Source organism: Larimichthys crocea, chromosome XXIV (genome assembly GCF_000972845.2).
Source record: "Larimichthys crocea isolate SSNF chromosome XXIV, L_crocea_2.0, whole genome shotgun sequence".
In the NCBI taxonomy this organism is placed as follows: Eukaryota; Metazoa; Chordata; class Actinopteri; family Sciaenidae; genus Larimichthys; species Larimichthys crocea.
In genome coordinates this window covers 12,869,997-12,889,607 of record NC_040034.1, presented here as the reverse complement: position 1 = coordinate 12,889,607, position 19,611 = coordinate 12,869,997, and the positions used below count along the sequence as shown (strand labels likewise).

General features: G+C 43.2%; 1 protein-coding gene across 2 annotated transcripts in view; it reads left to right on the top strand.

Moving 5' to 3' along the window:
* Nucleotides 1-15,385, top strand: part of LOC104921325 (signal-induced proliferation-associated 1-like protein 1) — a 33,213-nt gene extending 17,828 nt beyond the window's left edge. Inside the window, exons 4-22 of one of the 2 annotated variants that reach the window (XM_027274814.1) lie at nt 301-489; nt 610-784; nt 1,553-1,656; nt 1,948-2,105; nt 5,690-6,269; nt 7,299-7,573; nt 7,658-7,918; nt 8,631-8,774; nt 8,864-9,021; nt 9,124-9,206; nt 9,325-9,743; nt 10,520-10,735; nt 11,330-11,492; nt 12,175-12,376; nt 12,615-12,764; nt 12,964-13,081; nt 13,286-13,364; nt 13,471-13,583; nt 15,200-15,384. In XM_027274814.1, the coding sequence (XP_027130615.1) occupies nt 301-489; nt 610-784; nt 1,553-1,656; nt 1,948-2,105; nt 5,690-6,269; nt 7,299-7,573; nt 7,658-7,918; nt 8,631-8,774; nt 8,864-9,021; nt 9,124-9,206; nt 9,325-9,743; nt 10,520-10,735; nt 11,330-11,492; nt 12,175-12,376; nt 12,615-12,764; nt 12,964-13,081; nt 13,286-13,364; nt 13,471-13,583; nt 15,200-15,206 (3,594 nt within the window). In that variant the 3' untranslated portion in view covers nt 15,207-15,384. Of the gene's footprint in view, nt 1-300; nt 490-609; nt 785-1,552; nt 1,657-1,947; nt 2,106-5,689; nt 6,270-7,298; nt 7,574-7,657; nt 7,919-8,630; nt 8,775-8,863; nt 9,022-9,123; nt 9,207-9,324; nt 9,744-10,519; nt 10,736-11,329; nt 11,493-12,174; nt 12,377-12,614; nt 12,765-12,963; nt 13,082-13,285; nt 13,365-13,470 lie in introns of both variants that reach the window. The other variant, XM_027274813.1, reaches the window with a different exon arrangement.
* The last annotated feature ends 4,226 nt before the right edge of the window (nt 15,386-19,611 follow it).

Below are 19,611 nucleotides of genomic sequence, written 5' to 3'. Positions count from 1 at the left end.
TTATGATAGCCGAGTGATTGAGTTCACTCCCAGAGCCCAGCACAATGCAGACCTTGTGTACAGAGAATGCTTGGACAAGCCCTCCCACCTCTTCTTCCTCAGTTCTACTTAACCGAGGCCTTGAGTCATAATGTTGTTATATGTCAGCTTTCTGAAGATACAATAAGAGGAAGGTATTACTTTAAAACCTGCAGCGACTTATTTCTTTTTTCCTGGTGTTTAGTCCTTTTTTTTGGTATCCGTATGCTCCATTGCATTCCTTCTGTTCTCACACTCCTCTCTGTAATCTCACTCATTCAGCTGACAACTCTAAGAGGTTCTGTCCTTGAGGACGCAGTGCCTTCCACCTCTAAGCACGGCACTACCCGAGGGCTGCCCATCAAAGAGGTACTGGAGTACCTTCTCCCCGAGCTGGATCTGTCCTGCCTCAGACTGGCACTCAACACACCCAAAGTCACAGAGCAGCTGATGAAATTGGATGAGCAGGGGGTAGGAGCTTAAAGCATGATTGAACCAAGTATAGCGCTTGTCCAAATCTGTACAGAGAATCCTGTGTCCTGAGGTGAACTGTTGAAGAAATTTCATGTGTGCTTCTTTCTTGCTCCCCAGCTAAGTTTTCAGGTGAAAGTGGGGGTGATGTATTGCAGAGCAGGCCAGAGCACTGAGGAGGAGATGTACAACAACGAGACGGCCGGACCCGCCCTGGAAGAGTTCCTCCAACTGTTGGGGGATAACGTTCGCCTCAAGGGCTTCACCAAGTACAGAGCCCAGCTGGACACCAAAAGTAACAACTCCAAAACACACTTCTAGTGCACACATAGCAAACACACACACACGTAATGTGTGCTTTTATTCATTTCTGATCTTTACAGCACAGATTATTGTAGTGTATTTTGTCGCCTAGCACTTTGCCTCAGCTAGCCTCGCCTAGCCCTGCTGTAAGTTAGTTTCACTTTAGTTTTGACAATAAAAGAAAGGACTTTGTCCTGGTTAGCATTTTGGGTTTCCCTGCCTTCATATTGCTGTGCTTTATAGTGATTGTACTTTGATTCTTTATCTTGCTTTTGGTCAAATATTTCCTTTCACTGGAACTAATTCTCCCGCCAGCTTTGTCCGTGTGAGACTTTCACTTCACTTATCTTTCCTTTTTAACTCTACTCTAGTGTCCCTTTTTCTGTGGTGTGTCCACTAAGATATACTGCAAATGCATAAATTCCTTTAGGTAATCTGACTAAAACAAATCTAGATTTGGTTATCCAATGCTAAAGTTAATACTTTCTGGTTTATGGCTTTGTGTTTTCACAAAGAAACATATTATTTAAACATTTAGACACTGTCTTTTGTTCTGTAAATTGCAAAGAGCTCCATTTACAAGAGGTTAAACAGTTGACTGAGCGCTGGTTTTGACACTCATCTCATTCAGGCTGACACTGATCCACGGCGGTGAAATTGCATCCTGTCTTGCAAAGAAAACACCTTAACACACAGAATACACATGTGAGTGAGATGGATGGCAGTAATTGTACAATGGGTCTTGCTGTTTTTCCTGCAGCGGATTCCACGGGCACTCACTCCCTGTACACGACTTACAAGGACTATGAGATCATGTTCCATGTGTCGACTCTGCTGCCTTACACACCCAACAACAAACAACAGGTAAAGATGGAGAGCCCGGCCTTTGTGCTATTCCATTAACCGTGTATCAGGAAATGGAGAACTCCTTTGTTTGGAAACTGATGTCACAAACAAAACTGTAAAGGAAGGGTGTACCATTTAGAGGAATGCATGATATAACTTGTATCAGATTTGATTCCCATACAACTTGAATTCTAAAGAAACTCTTTTATTGTTTTCAAGAGCAATGTTTTGTCATTAAAATGTACTGTATGCTTTGACTGTCAGATACTTCTTTAATCAAAACCTTGTTGTTGTTTTCCCGATGACTAGTTGCTGAGGAAGCGCCACATAGGGAACGACATAGTGACCATCGTGTTCCAGGAGCCCGGCGCTCACCCTTTCACCCCCAAGGCCATACGCTCTCACTTCCAGCATGTCTTCATTATCGTACGGGTGCACAACCCCTGCTCGGACAACACGTGCTACAGGTGAGCCCTATAGATAACACAGCCGAATAACATGAACGTGCTATGTGGTTTGTGTTTGTCAAGTAAAGGAAGGAAGGAAAAAAGTAGTTATGGTGGACATGTACTGAACAAAACATCTTCCTGGATAAGTACATGTTATGATACGGGGTTCACCATCACAGAGAATTATGGAACTGCGCCTGACAGTGAGGTTAAAATGTCAACCCACCAACTATGACTATATATATGACTGTATCTGGTGAGTAAGGAGTTACCAAACCCAGTAGTTGGTTTTCCATCTCAGTGCAGAGCTGAACCCTTTTTTATGGGATCCTTAAAAGCTCCGCACCACTTTCAGTGCTACCAGCGGTGATGTTTTTATGCAGGTTGCTACAGTAGCATTAAGACAAAAGCCCTGACTGGAAGGCATGGGTCAAACATAAAAGCCTGTTGCGTGAGTGTCCCTTCTTTCTGGATTGTGTACGCTCATGTGTCTGCATAAGTACATGAACAGATAGATTAGCCCTCAGTAGCCATCAAACTGATGGGAGATAACCTCCTCTTCTTCTTCTTCTTCTTCTTCTTCTTCACTGGCTGATTCATGGCCTCGTGATGATCATACTGCAACTTTGTGACACACTTGTGCACACTTATGCATCACTACCCCACCGCGCACACTCTTTCTGAGCTAAGCATTCACAGATATTATAAAGACTTGCTCCCTGTCACTCTTGCAGTCCCGTCTCTCCTTTTTACCTCTCTCGTGCTTACTTGCACACAGTTACACACACGCATGCATGCACTTTTTTCCCATGAACTCCAACCCACTCAAAGCCCACTCTTCACACACTCATATAATACCCCTCTCTCCGCCTCCTCCTCGTCTTCCTCCTCCTCTCGCTGCCTGCCACTTTGCCTTTGGGCAGCATGAGCCAGAATGGTCTAAAGGAGTTAGCGCCATGCACATGAAGCGCTCTCTTCACCCGGACATGCATGTGAGCGGAGAGCACTGTTGAGGACTCCCTCAGAGCTCACAGAGTCCATCTCAGGAGTGGACGGGTAAGACAAGCCTTCTGTCTCTCAGCTCACACTCACATTAAAAGCGGGCTCATTTATTCCTAGATCTTCTTTTATGTCTCTCTGACAATTTTTTTTCTGAGCAGCTCCTCCATCCCCATCGACTAAGTGGACGCCTTCTTGCTTTTTGCCTAAAGGGGGCATTTTTTTGCTTGGGAAACGAGAAGGGGTGACATGCTAGTTCTTCTTGTTTGCCTTATGGATGAAATGGAGAGGTGCGGGACACAGAATCCTTGAGGACAATCTAGCTACCCCACCCAGAGAGACACCCACCCACTCCCAGCCTTTTGGCTTCTACTCATATTCTGTGGATCGAGGCACCATATTCTTAGACTTCACTCCTGACTGTTGGTTACAAGTCTTGCCATGGATGCTTTTCCATGATGGTTTGGGGGGTGAAAAAACGCGGACAGAGGCTGCAAGGATTTGCTTACACCATGCTGAGTGGTACATCTTGAGTGTCGGATTGTAGCTACAGAACGGAACGAGTCATCATCAACCCGGAAAATCTTTTTTTTTTGTCGCTTTGCAGTGATTGCGTCAAAGATTCAGGGTATTGTGCGGTAATACTCTGAAGAGCATGCTTGCTTTTTGGTGAAACCAGGAGGTAAGTTGAAGGTGTCTGTGTTGATGTTTGTGGTGAGTAGTAGAACAACTTACTGGATACCAATTTCTGTGGATTGCTACTTCTACATTTGCAAACATAAACACACATCCAACAAATAGACTATTGTTGGACGAGTGTGTCTTTATATCTGATGGAAATCTGTCAATAATGGGGCGTCTTTACTTCACTAATCTCTATTTAATAAAGAGCATGTTATGATCTTGTTGAGTCATCCAGTTATTAATAGCCTGTTGTTGCCTGCTGCTGAGATTTGGATAATGCTCAGGTCATATTGAGCCAGTCTGGAGCATTAGAGGAGTAAGTGGCCCAGGGCCAGCGGGGTGCTAATCTGCTGCTTTCAACCGCTGCCTCAAAGTCACACGGGGCCAGCAAGGCAGATTGCATAACTAGACCTTTGTTTAGGAAACATAGGCCATTTGTGCTTGCTAGCTCTAACCGCTGCACTGTTTCTCCATACTGTGATGTAGCAGAGAGTGGCAGGGTGTCAGCACTGGGAGCTGCCTTGTCAAATGTGATTGGATGTATAGTATTTATACGCCGGGTTAAGTCAGGCATGGTTTGCAACATTTCTGCTACAGGCAGTGGTTGTGTTATCTGTGTAATGGACTGGATGGAGACTCGTCAGGACTGTCACATCAGCTTATCCAAGACCAAGTCGCGTGTTTCCTTCTTCTCAGTGTATATGCAACTGCTGTGTAGCCTCCATATAACCATATTTACAGTAGAAATTACACAGCCAGAGTGGGTGCAAACCTACTACCAACGGATTTGACAAAACATCCTAACAGGTGAATGAATCCCATTGTGTTTGAAAGCACACTTGGCTGAACATGTTCTACAGTGAGTCTGTTTGAGAGAGCAGTACCTGCACCTGTTCACTAATTTATAGTAATTTAACTCGAGGACAGTCATTGTGTTCAAATGGAATAGGAGTAGTAGAGGGTAACAAGAGAGCCTTGCCCATAGGAGTTTTAACGCCCTCCTTTATGCTCACACGTGAAACAGGTCAAAGGCAACAGTACCTTTTTAAAGGAAACTACGTAAAGAAGTCTCCACTGTGCTGTTTTAACAATCCTATGTGTTGTTTGTCCTCGAAAATGTAACTTTTGTTTCCTCCGGTTATGTTTTTTATCCTGTCATGCTTCCGTTTTATGAATAACATCTCCTGTGTCATGCTACAATATACTGTATTTATCATTTATAACAATGTACTCGTCTTCACATTGAGGCTGTCACGATGCTACAACTTTAAATGGCGATACATTATCATATTTCAAGTTATTTTTTGTGCGTGTATATACAGTATATAACGGCATGCAATACCAAAATCTTGTCACTTGCTGCACACACAACTGCTTGCCCCGTCTCTCTCATTGTTTCACACGGGGACAGCAGTGTTTTTTATAAAGTTCTCACACCAGAAGTTGAAAATAAACACGGCGTTGTGTATATATCGTCTTCAGGGTAATGCTGTTAATAACTCTCTCAATGTGTCGATGCAGAAGAACTTTGTGGTTGTCAGCAGACCACACGGGAGAAGTAGAGTTAATCAATCATGCATGGCGTCCTTCTGATTGTACATCTGTTTTTAATAACTTCAGTACTTTAGATACTGTCGAATGTTTGAATGAATAACCAGAGATCGTATCATTTTAAGCATGTGGTATCCAAAAAGTATCAAAGTATATTTATACTTTTCACAACCCAGCTTTACACAAACATATCCAATACTCCAATATTTAATGTCTTTTTTTTTCCTGTATGTTTTTATTGTATTTATATTGTTTTATGATAGAATCTAACCAAATCAAACCACACTTTTAAAGGCCTGGTTTACAAGTACGGATTGGTAATTGATAACAGTGACCTCAAACCTTTCCCTTCTTTTTTCTGTCTGCAGTGTGGCTGTCACCCGTTCCCAGGACGTTCCCTCCTTTGGCCCACCAATCCCCAAGGGCGTGACCTTCCCCAAGTCCACCGTCTTCAGGGACTTCCTGTTGGGCAAAGTCATCAACGCTGAGAACGCAGCCCACAAGTCCGATAAGTTTGGCGCGATGGCAACACGCACACGGCAGGAGTATCTGCGGGACTTGGCAGAGCGCCATGTGACCAGTACTCCAGTAGAGCCCACTGGGAAGTTCCCCTTCATCTCTCTGGCACACAAACGACGGGAGAAGGTGAGACCGTACAGCGGGGCGGAGCTCCGGAGCCTAGGGGCCGTGACCTGGCAGGTTCACGCTGAAGATCAGGTCGCTGGAGCTGAACGTGAATGCCTGTTGGCCATTTCAAATGACTTCATCATCCTGTTGGATCAGGAGGCCAAAGCTGTGGTGTTTAACTGCGCGACACGTGATGTGATTGGTTGGTCGACGGGGAGTCCAGCCTCCATGAAGATCTTCTATGAGCGTGGCGAGAGTGTATCACTGCGCTCCATCAATAACAACACAGAAGACTTTGGAGAGGTTGTCAAAAGACTGGAGGTCAGTGGGGCAGCATTACTGTCATGACAGTACATCTCATTAGCACGCACCATCTGCTGTAGCTATCCGAGGTTACACTGAGCCAAACACCTCATCTCTGACAAACATCTTGTAATGAACCCACAGTCCTTGTACCTCTGACTGTCTGACTCCTTATTACATTCGCATTTCGACAGTAGAATAAACATACATTTCGAGGTCAAGAAACTGGTCGATGAACACAAATGTTCACCGTAGCCAGCGGACAGGTATGTAGGCAAAAGGTGCTATTTAAAATGTTCAGTGGCTTCCAGTCCTATGACGTATGAGGCCATAATATTTCATCTGTCCACAACAAAAGTATGAAAAAATCAGAACTAAGTGTTGTTGGTGTTATTATAGCAACACAAGGGTGTAGTCTAAAATTATATAGTTACCAAAAAGCCACAGCTGTTGTCTTTACTCTATCATTATAAGTCATACTAAGCATTATACATAGTAATTTGGTGATATGATATCATTACTGAGGGTTTCAAAGTGGAGGTACGGTTGGGCCTTTTTTTGTTTGGGCATTTTGATCAGTTACCTCATGACACGGCAGCTCTTGCTGGTGGTTAAAAGTTCAGGACTGTATTTAATGTTGCCTGTGACTTGTACTGGTACACGCCCTTCTTTGTAAAGCAGGAATGTGTTGGTTTTATTTTTCCCTTTTTTTTTTTTTTGTCATTGCTTTGTTGTGGACATCCCGACATGAATCACCACTGTAGCTAATTGGAACTGTTCTCCTTCTGTCATTTGATACTAGGCTGTGCTAACTACTATTTACTTCTCAGTTAACTTCCCACAGGTAGGGGGAGAGCTAGACAGGGTGTGTAATGGTTGAATTTAAATGCTGAAAGTGCTTAGTATTCATAGTATGTGATTGAAATATGCGCCTCAGCTTGGGTGGGATTAAAGCGAGGGTCAGATCCATTTTAAAAGATGTAAGACGCTGTGTTCATTTAAGAAGTTTAATACATTATGCATTTACATTTCTTCTCTGTCCTGTAGCTGTTGACCAAGGGCAGTCAGACCACAGAGATGACCCTGCGCCGTAACGCCCTGGGCCAGCTGGGCTTTCATGTCAACTTTGAGGGTATTGTTGCTGAGGTGGAGCCCTATGGTTACGCTTGGCAGGCTGGACTCAGGCAGGGCAGCAGATTGGTGGAGATCTGCAAGGTGGCCGTGGCCTCACTGTCTCATGAGCAGATGATCGACCTTCTCAGAACCTCCGTTACTGTCAAGGTGGTCATCATTCCCCCACATGAGGACTCCACACCACGCAGGTAAGAGTTGGTGATACTGGATGCAGTTGTCTGTTGAGGCTGTCTCGAAATAATTCTGACCATGAGCGCTTCATGTACCAACAGAGGCTGCTCAGAAATCTACCACATGCCGCTAGTTGATTACAAGAACCACAAGGAGGGCATGCCCTACGAGTTAAAGTTCCCCTTCCGCCCCAGCACCAACAACAACACCAAGTGGCCACGCACCTCATCCAGTCCTCAAACACGCACTGCTGGGACAGGAGGAACGCTGATCAAAGCCCCACCTTCAGACTTCAGTGACCGCAACTCAGCTGCTATTCCCCGAAGTGTGTCCAGCGACGGGCGACCCCTCAACCCCAAAAGGTCACAAATAAATACTCACAAAAACACACTTTAATTAAATTGTGCTAATGGGCATATATTTACAAAACAGAAAACTGAACGTTGCCACGTTCCAAACTCTTGTTTCATTTAGTTGTCAAAGGTTTTAACTAAGAAAGAATCAGAAAATACTGTCAACCGCCATTAAAAAACTACATTTTTGCCATATTTTTAGGAATAAAATGTTCTATAAAACAGGCTATGGATAACATATGAACAAACTACTCTGTAAAACCATCGGATAGGAAGAAAACTGCAAAGTTTGGGGTTTGTAAGTGCTACTGTAGTGAAAATCTCTGGCCTAGAGGAGCCTTCAAAGATATGTATGTAAAATTCCATTAATTTTACAAGACTACAATGTATATCAATTCTGTTTGTAGGGTGCATTATTCAAGACAAAAGGGTTCACTATCTAAACCAACATATCACCTTGAAACTTTCCTAGTTGATTACTTACACCAAAATATACCAAAATATTTAAGTTTTCTGAAATTTTATCTTGAAATGCAAATGAAACATTATCTGATGCTAACTATTGGTGACATCTATAGGTGCAAAATAAACACCTCAATGTATTTTGGGAATTTTTCTTCAACTGGTCTGAAAGAGTACATGGTCATAGAAGTGACCGGTACAGAAAAAAACAAGTTTTTGCCTGTACTGTCTCGCCTTACATACTTTTACGTCGTCACAGATATTCCCCAGGGAACGACAACTATGCTCTTGCCTGCTCCATTGTGATGGGTCGCACCATGCACAACACAAACTCCCCTTCCAGCCTCTCCTACACAGACACTGGGGGCTCCAACCACTGGAGGCAGAAGTCTATGCCTGATGGGTAAGTTCTAACCCCTCGCTGTGGGTTACATTATGCTGCTGCGTTACCTGGCAACATACAGTAGGTGACCTCCCTCATCTCCCCTCTAGGTTTAATAACAACAACTGCCAGTCCCCTGTGTCGTCTGTGCGGCAGGTGGCAGGTGACGGGGTCAATGGGATGAAAGTGGGCTCTAGCACTGGTGTTGGATGGTCCAGAACTGGGGAGGGGGAAGCAGCCAGCAGACTGGGAGACAAACCCAGTGCAGGTAAGAAGAAATCTGGTCTCAGCCTTAGCGATAGCATTGAGTAATTGGTGTGCTACTACTGTGCTACAGACCTCATTACCCATATTTCTTTGCGCCTTACAGACAATGTGGTTTCCAAGGTGGTGATTCCTCGACTCCAGCCGTCGGACCAGAGCAGCCACATATCTCCCAACAAAGGCACTAAGGTTAGCACCATACTGTATTTAATTTCCCTACTTGTATTTGATGTTATTCTCATGTGCCTTTGTGAAATATCTACTGTAAAAACTAAAAATGCTGATTTGATTTCTCATCTCTGAATAGCCGGATGCTCCGTATTCATCCAGCCAGTCAAGCAGCAACACACTCTCAAGCAACGCCTCCAGCTCCGCCCACAGCGATGAGAAGTGGTATGACGTGGGCTCACGTTCAGGAGTTCGGAGTGATCTTGAGCTCAATGGCTATCTTCAGGGCACTTCTACAGACAGCGGCATCGATGCCACCTCCTTCACTGCCACACAAAGCAGCACGGCTTCCTCTACTGGGGCTTTCAGGGCCAAAGACAAAATCGCTTGGCAGGACGACCAAGCAGGCAGCCAGAGCACCTCCGACACTCCGCCTCCGACACCGGACTCTCTTGTAGCCATTGGAGGCATCGAGATCCCAGCAAAGAGTCCGTCAGCCTTTCCCCTACTTCCCGATGGTAGCTCCTACAGCCTGAGTGATGCCGCCTCCCACTCCAGGTGTGCCGCTGTTCTGTTACAGTCAGCTGTAGGCAGCTGAGGAATTTGTGCCTCTGCATCAATGTTTCATTAAAAAGACAGTGATTCATTGTAGTCCAGATATATCCTGGACCATCCCAGATGGAAAAGTCCAAAGCTCTGCAGTTTGGCATTAACAAAGGGAGGGAGGAAGAATGAAATAACAGTGTGTGTGGTGTGTGTGTGTGTGTGTGTGTGTGTGTGTGGCATTGCATTTGTATGTATCTCCGTCTCCTGGTGCCCACGATAGAAAGGAAGTGCTTGAAGTTGCTAGAAATGCAGACTGTGAGCTCAGCACTGTTTCCCCACTTCTAAAAAACCAACTTCCTTTGAATCAACTAAAGTTTTCCTCACTCACTCTCTTCACTCAGCCAGCTCCAGCAGACCTGTACATTGGCAGTTTTGTTTTACAGTATGTGCACGCACAGACGCTCACGCAAAACTCGCCGTTTGAAAATTCAAGCTTTTATGTCAAACGACAGCGGAGTGTTATTTGAAGAAATGGAGTGCAAGGACACTGTGTCCTATATTTTTTTTTATTTATAAATTCATCAATTGTTCCCATCTCCAGAGACAGAAAAAGTTATGTGTTTACCTTCTGTTTATACATGCAAACAATCTTAATGCAACTGCTATGAAAAGCCTCTAATTAATAGTACTGTATTGACACTTTTGCAGCCACGAATCTGCTCTTGATTTTAATATTTTTTACTCATACATACTGTATATCTCACCTCCCTTCTCCTGTCTCCATTTAGTTCTGGCAACTCAGGGAGTCCGATTGGCCAAGGCTGCAGCCCCACATCGCCACAAGACGAGGCAGCTGCTGCAGCCACCTCGCCCTCGTCCCAAAACTGCCAGTCCCCCGGGAGCAAGAGTTTCTACCCTCGTCAAGGAGCGACCTCGAAGTACCTGATTGGCTGGAGGAAACCGGGGGGAACTGTCAACTCTGTGGACTTTGGCAGCACTCGCAAGTAAGATAGGAACAGTTTTTACTAAACATCTGTGAACGTTTAAAGCTGCGTCTCCTGCAGTGCTGCATGTTATGAAAATGATCATGTACAAAAGCGTCCTGCTGCCTGTGGTGTTGATGTTTGATAATCTGTCAGGAAGGAGTTAATATTTTGTCAAATTTTGGCCCACTGACTGCTCACCTGATATACTGATATGGCCAACACTGCCACCGTGTGGTGTGTTATGCTTTGAAATCTTCTTTTTTTTGTTTCCCAGAGAACAGTGACTAAACATAATTGGCCCCCTTTCATTTATTCACAGCAGCTTATGTCTCATTGTTTAGCCCAAAGGGTGACTGCACCATTTGTGGTTGATGACAGCTGCCGTTTTCACTGTACAGCTGTTCAACAAACCACAGTTTTTCCTGCCGAACCATTTAAATAGTGTCTTGTCATTTACAGACTCACATCCTGTCTTAAAATTTGATCTGATGACCTTTAATCACAGGCTTACATTTTTCACCTCCGTCATTTGCTCTCTGCTTTTCTATTTAATATCTGCTCTTTGGATTCAAGTGGTGTTCCTCTGAGTTGAACCTTGCCTTTTATCTCCAGACGGCACCAGAGTGATGGTCTGCTCGGTGGTCAGCCGCAGCTAAGGGCTAATCTCCGGGGCTCCCAGTCGCCCCAGCGGCACACTGCCAAATCCAGCCTGGAAGAAGACTTGAAGAAGCTGATCACGCTCGACAGCCCTCCACCCACTACAAGTGAAGAGAAGGTACTGGGGCTGTGGTTTGAATGTCCTATACAGATGATCAACTGAACTTAAAAACAGAAATTTAGATCTGATGAAGAATATATCCACGTGTTTTAAATAAACATCTTTTAAGTTACTTTGTATCGCCTTCACACAATGCTGGAAACAAAATCATGTGGTGAGCATCCAGCAGCGGTTCGGCCACCAGTGATGGTAGAGGGAGCTAAAGCAACGCCTGTTGTCACATGACAGATGACACCAAAAACACACCACTCATCACCATATTTGCTGCCAAAGAGAACAAAACATATTTGTTAGTTTAAGTAGGAAAATAAACAGCCACCTTTGTGCGACCTTAACTATATTTATATTAAGCTGGCCATCAACTGGAGTCAGTTATAACACTTTAATACTAGTTACTAAGTAAGCAAGTTGAAATAGTTACCTTGAAGTAAGTAGCACAAATACAAACTAGAGCAAAGGAACCTGTATATTGAGAAAAATATTGTAAGATTATCCACTTTTATATAGTTAATAGTTTTATAACGTCCAGATTATAATCTATTAATCAACATTACGGTCGATGAAGCTCACTGTGAGGCCCTGTGGACACCACTGACTTAATAACATCTTTAATTTGCAATATTTCTCCGTTTGTCTTACCTGAGTTCTGTCCCTTGTCTGTTCCCGTCTCCATGCAAAGCCATTGTTTCCGGGTCCACCGCCCACTCGCCGCTCCCTCCAGAGAACGCTGTCAGATGAGAGTATTTACGGCGGGCAGAGAGAGCCATCTTCCAGTGGACAGTGCGACACGCCTACTGACCTTCTGTTCAGCTGCTCCACCATGCCACGCTCACCCACCACTCGACATGGACCAAGCCGGCGAGCGTCACACAAATCCCTGGGTGAATCTTCAGTATTTATAGCTAATCATAAAGAAGGTGGAAGCGTGATATGAATTGTCCCGAGGACCTTGAAGTAATGAAGTAGGATAATGTCTTGAAAACAGAAAACTGACACATCCAAAGGCTTTAAATTTTGTCTTTTTGAATGTGTTTATTGCTAAATGTATCTGTTTTTCTGTCATGGGAGAACAGACACACATGTTGTCCAGTGTTTTACTTTGCTGTTCCTCCTTCCCAGGAGATCTGTCGGCCACAGAGAGCTCAGAGCTGGAGCAGGAGAGGAAGAGGCAGCAGCTGCAGGACCCTGTCCTCATGCCCCTGCCTGACAGTGGGGCAGATGGCCCGCTGGACTGGGCTCACCTGGTAGATGCCGCCAAGGCCTTTGAGGGTAGGCAACACGTTGTGTTTTCATTTCCTCCTCGAAATCAGTGGAGTAAAGGTTAATCACTAAGATTACTTCTCAGGGGGAGGGTGTGGCAGGAAAAAAACATGCAATGTTTTTTTCTCACCAGAAGAGGGCGTTGTTAATCTGTGTTTGTTTTCTCTCCAGGTCTAATGATATGTCTGTTTACTGTTCTTTTATTCAGAGCAGAGGCTGGTCTTCCTAGCAGCCCAAGAGGAGAGCTCCATGGCTGAGAGCACAGCAGCCACCAGCCCCCAGCAGGCTGAGCCTCAGGCAGCCCCGCTGAGACAGCCCTCGCCTGGGTAGGCACTCATCGAGAACCCTTCAGATTTCACTCCAGCTAACACAGCTGATTAGTCCTCCAATCTAATTGCTAAACAGTAAAATGAGCAACTATTGTGTTTGGCTGTTTGTAAACCTCTAGTCGGCTAGACTTGGAAAAGACTCAGCTTTAACCACTGCTGAAGTTTCAGTGTTCCAGCTAACATCCTGGTCCTTCTTTACAGAGAGACTCCAGCCTGCTTGATGGGAAAGGTCAGCCAGCTGGAGTCAATGGTCAAGGTGCTACAGGAGGACTTGAAAAAGGTCAGTTACTCCAGGAAAAATAAATAACATGTTTAGGTAAATGTGTGTTCAAAGTTTTACTGCCACGATCTAAGATCAGATTATTCATGAAGTCTGTCACCACCAGGAGAAAGATGCCAAGGTGTCACTGCAGGCTCAGATCCAGAGCCTGCGAGAAGACAACCAGCGTCTCCTGGAGGAGTCGTACAGCGCCTCAGCCAAGCTCAAAAAGTTCACAGAGTGGGTCTTTAACACCATCGACATGAACTGATGCACACAGCCGCCGACTGCTCTACTTTAGGAGTGTGACCACTTAAACTGTTCAGAATTGCACATACGACAGAATTACTAACTCGCGACATGAGCTGTCTCTCTCGGGCTTTTACAAACCAGTGGCAACATGGACGTACAGTACATGTCATCCTGTGTCAGCCTCGTGGACCTGCGGTATGATCACCATGAAAGGCTACATTATTTGTGTGAAAGAGCGGGGGGGAATAAAAGAAAAGAAAAAAAAAAGAGCGGTGGTGGTGCGACTGTGTCAGTTTTAATCAGCATGCACTCCCTTCCTTTGAATTACACAAACGTGATGCTATGTGTCCAATTTAATGGATTGTTGCTATCCCTGCATGTCAGAGACAGCAAGATGATGAAACTAACCTAAAGGGATTTAAAGTTACTGTCCCCATTTAGCTCCCCAGCTAACCTAATTACAAACGAACAGATTTCCAATTAAAAAAGCCGCAACGCGATTTAAAATGAGCTGGTAAAGCGGCCCTATATTCCTCTGATAGAGGTCGACACTTTCTAAGAATTTAGCGACGCGGTGTGTTGTTGATTAGTTGCTGTTTACACTTTTTTTTTTCTGTTTTCCCTATTCAGTGATAACAACACTGAATATATATTTTTTATTACTAACCAAAAGAAAAGAAGCTATATGATATAATGGGTGGACATCATCTCCTGTAAAGACAGTGTGCTTTTTTCAGTAGCAGAGTGAGTAGGTAGGCACAGACAGACCCTTTGCATAGCACATAACTGTAAACACTGTAAGGTCAAGTGCCTGTCTGTACTGCCTATATAATGAAATTGTACAAGTGTATCAGATGTTTAATTACTAGAGGGTTAAAAGCAAGTATGTATAGGACTACTGGTCACAAGCTGATGAAAAGAATATATATTGTAAACAATATGGGTGCCATAAAGATAGAGATGTGTCACTTATTCAGATTATTGTAAATACATGATGTTATTTTCTCACCTCTGCCCTGGACATGATGTATAAAGAGTATTTATGACAAAGACGATGGCCAATGAAAGAAAAACAGCCATATGCAGCCAAGAGATCTGCATGTACTTATTATGATCAGTCTCCTATATGACAGAATATATATCCCATAAACCCAAACAATGTTATAAAATAGGAGAATCCAAGATACTAAATCTTATTATTGTTATTTTCTTAAAAGTCCATTTCCAGCCTGATTGATTGACAGTGCCACCTAGTGTTGACAACATGTAAAATGCTACATGGAACTGACCCCTTCCTCCATCCATAGCATGCTAAAAGGCCTCAATCAGATCCTTAATTCTCCAGATAGATTCAATCGGTACTCTTCGATATGTGATCACATAGTAAGATATTGTGTAAATCCTGAAATTCCAGCTGCAGATTTTTCTGCTTGTAGGCCTGACCTGAATTGAAAGTCCTTATTTAAGCCTCATAACTGTTACCTTTTGTACTCGGATACTGTGCAACTGTATATAAGGAGATATTTGATATTCATCAGAATTTGCACCTTCATTCTTATTTTCTAAGATTATTATTTTTGACGTATTTCTGCTTTATTGGCTAGGATATAGTGGCGAGTGAAAGGACCGATATGAAAGATAAACGGGGGATAAGACAGGACAAAGACCATGAACCGGAGTTTCCCTAGCACAGCAGACCACCCCCCTGCACCTTCATTCTTAACATGTGTGACAGCATGTGATTCTGTTTCCATTGAGCTGTGATGTGTAAAAATGTTTATATCTATTAAAGATATTTTGTTGAATTACACTTTGTCTTACAGAGTGGTGTTTGATGTTTGAACGTGCTTTTAAGAAAAGTAACTTTCGAACTTTTTAAGAGTAAATAAATATTCAACAGCCTGGCAGGAGGTGGCTGCATGCTGTTGTATTGTAATTAACAGAGAACTGCTGTTTTTGCACTAAAACACGATTACACAAAGCAGTCGTCCTGACGAGCCTACATCAGACAGATTGATGGATGAGAATAGACGCCAGGGTGAAGGCGATTATGAAAGAAATAGAGTATACTACTGCAAAGTTGTTTCTGGATATTTAATCGAATTAGACTGAAGAATAGGCTGTCTTAAAATAGTTGATACAGGTATAGCTAAAATTGCTCCTCCTAAACCACACTGGCTATGAAGAGAGTGTGATTCTCGCGGAGGAGATGGGTGCATTTGTTAAGGTGACGTTAAAATGAGGCTTTAGCAGTCTGATTTAGATAAATCTGTTTGGGTGTCTTCCAAACCTGCAGTCTGTTTAGTAAAAAATCCCCTCCTCTGTTTACACAGCGTTTCTTTGAGCTGCAGTGGAAGGATTGTAACAAGTAACATCTTCAGCCCTGCCGGCTGCTCTGAGAGGCTGTACTTTGGCACGCCAGTGGTTTAAGCTACACGGCAATGTCAGCATATTAAAATGCTCACAAACATACTGGTGTTTACCATTTTCCAGGATCACTGTCTTAGTTTAGCTTTTTGCATGTCAACACTGAACACTTAAAGGCCCAGTGTGTCATTTTTAGGGGGCTCTATGAACAGGATATGACAGAAATGGGTTATAATATTCATAACTATGTTTCCTTTACTGTGTAATCACCTGAAAATAAAAACTTACAGACAGTCCTCTTCCACATCCATGTTCAACTGCCACGTTTCTACAGCAGCCTAGAACGGACAAACTACACACTGTCTCTAGACAGGACCAGCATAGTTTTTTCCACGTAGGAAGGAGAGGGTGAGGCGTCAGGTTTGCAATCAGTAGCTACACCTGTAGTTGCCACTAAATCCTACACACTGGTCCTTTAAATTTTGACTTGATAATCGCCTGAGGAGCACCAAATTCATACAGATTGATCCTCTGCTATCCTGGAATATTTACAGCAAATAATTATGGCAATCCACCCAATAGTTGTTGAAATATGTCAGATGATAGACCAACATTTCTGTCCCTGGAGCCACACTGATAAAAAATGAGTGTGTTCCATATTAAAAAGACTATATTTGGAAGATAGCAACTTGAGATATTTAACACAGGCTGCTGAATCCTCCTATTTGTTTAGGCTGAAGAGAGTAAGGACTGTCGCCCATGTCCTAAACCTGAAAATGCATTAGGAATGTATCTCAGCATGAGCAGCATGGAGAGAAATAACCAGCATGAGGTCCTTTAAATAATTTCTTACAGTCATGAATGTCTCCACTGTGTCTCCACATGTTTGGATCCATCATCTCACCTCAGTGTATTTATTTGTCCAGCTAATAAATACACCACCTGGACCCTTCACATTACATGCGAGCAGCATCTCTGTGGTGTCGTGTGTGGCCAGTAGTGTTGCTCTCTGGCAGCGGTGTGGCTGTGAACAGCCTGTTCAATAATTTGGAATTAATGCAGATTATAGCAGGGCTGGTCCCCTTAAAGCAGATTAGAGTAGTTGCTGTCTGTCTGTCTGTCTGTCTGTCTGTCTGTCTGTCTGTCTGTCTGCTTGCTTGCCTCCCTGTCTGTCTGTCACCTTGTTAATGATGGCACTCCTTAATGCCAGAGCAGCTCACGGGGCAGGAAGATATGCTGACCGCAGGTCAGTGCAGCGTGGGCCGTGTGTGGTTTGTTGAAATCACGGGGGGCGGGGGGATGGGTGATAATGTTATATTGCTATATGGTAGATGTAGAAAGAATGTGTAGCGCATGTCTAGTTGTAATAACAGAGCTTTAATAATGTGGGGGATGGGGAGTGGGGATATAATATACAGCGCTGCTCTTTTCCTGCTGAAAACTATTAGAGAATGTGTGGGGTAAGCACCGTGGGCAGACAGATGGTTTAACAATCTAATAGGTACACCACTCACGCAGGTGTTTGACCTTGGTTTCCCTTGGTTACCACATTTACTAAGAACAGCAGTTTTGAGTTATTTTTTAAAAAATCTGTCCGCTTTCATCTAATGAAAGACAATTGTGGACACTAAAAATTGTGCTTTTCATCTTTCTTTTCTTTTTTTCTTTTCGCAATGTTCATTCAAGGTCTTTTCTGTTTGAAGAATATCTGGAGTGCCTCAGATATTTCCAAAAGCAATAAAGAGAGGAGGCTTCATAAAGCCAGGACCTTTTTGCTTTGATAACAGCTGAAAGAGAGGAGAACACACGGCGAAGAGAGAGCAAGCAAGATCGCTCTCTGATAACTGGTGAACTGGTTCTGTCAACACAAACATCTGTATGTGTGTGGTTGTGTGTGTGTGTGTGTGTGTGTGTGTGTGTGTGTGTGTGTGTGTGTGTGTGTGTGTGTGTGTTCACTCTCCATGCATGCATTCACAAATTGGCCATGCCATGTATTTCTGGAGTATCTTTCTCGGGGGCTTTTGGGATCTCATTTATTGCAGGAAAAAGAAAAAAAAAAAGGTTCATTCGTTCAGCTTGCCATTTAAGCTTGAATGAATCCAGAGTTTCCTTTAAGAGAGAGCGAAATAGGCATGCAAGAGTGGTGAAGCTGGAAACAGAAAGAGTGCATGTTTGCCATGCTGTAAAAATGTTTTACGGTAAAAAACTGGCAGCTATGGTTTAACTTTTGCCAATATTACGGTAAAATGATATTAGCACTGTAGATTTTACGGTTAAGGTTGGCGTTAAATTTCATATTTTACTGTATAAATACAAGGTTTTCTTTGTTTTGCCAAATAATTAACAAGAAAGTATCATAATGTTGGTAGTCCTGCCTCTTGGTTAATCTAAAAATTGGCAAAGACGTGGACCTCTGGTGGATCCTTGGTGGACCTGAGGCAGGCCAAAGGACGCCTGAGTGCTCAAACAAGCCATCTTGCTGTATTTTTAAAAAAATATTGCTTTACACTTGTATTTTATATTTCATGTTTGTTTGCTTATCTTGCACCGGTGATATGACAGAAACAAAATTTCAATTCTCTGTATGTCCTGTACATATGGCAGTGTTGACAATAAAGTTGACCTGACTGTTAATTATGCATAATTCTAAGCCTTAATATAATTTAAACAAGTGAGTTATTAAAAAAATCAGACTCAGTACAGTTGTCATGAACAAGGAAATAAGCTATAGAAACCAAAACAGTTGTTTGTACCAGGCTGTACACATGTTTATTTCTGCTGTGAATTTGGACATTTTTATATGGGAGCTTATGGAGACTGACTTATCCTGTAGCCAGCCTCAAGTGGACGTTTGAGGAACTGCAGTTTTTGGTACTTGCTCATTGTCTTCCCTTGACTTAAACTAATATAAAATACTACTTTATTCAATAAAGTAGTATTCACAGGACTTGACTTGACTTGCCCAAGAAAAAAATACTTGTGACTTACTTGTGACTTGAAGGTTAAGACTTGAGACTTACTTGAGACTTGCACATGTGTGACTTGGTCCCATGTCTGCTTTATTGTGTATAAATTCCCTTAAAATCCTGTGTAAATAAAGTTTTGCCATGAACAACAAAATGGACTTTATATCAATTTGAGGAGATAAAACCTTCAGAAATACAAACATAAGTTGTCTAACTTTGGATCGCAGCCTTCTAAAGTAAACCTCTCACAAAATAAAAAGCACTGCTTGCACAGAGAGTCTTGAATATATATTTATAGCCTAACGTCTGTGTGTGCTCAGTAACAGTAACTTGTTTTTATATTAACGTTTCAATATCTTCCTAATGAAATGTTTCTCATTTTCAGCATCGGTGGGCGCTGCTGCAGTGTGCATCTCTCTGTCCTCCTTTCCTCCTCACTGCTCACACACACACACACACACACACACACACACACACACACACACACACACACACACACACACTCATACGCAAACACCCTCTCTCTGTCTGTCTTTTCTGTATTTTCTTCTCTATATTCTCTCTAATTCCTTCATCCCTCCCCCTTTACCAGCTCTCTATTGCACAGCATCTCCCTGCCTCCCTCTCCCTCTCTCCCTTTCCCTCCCTCCCTCCCTCCCTCTCACACACACTCACTCTTTCGC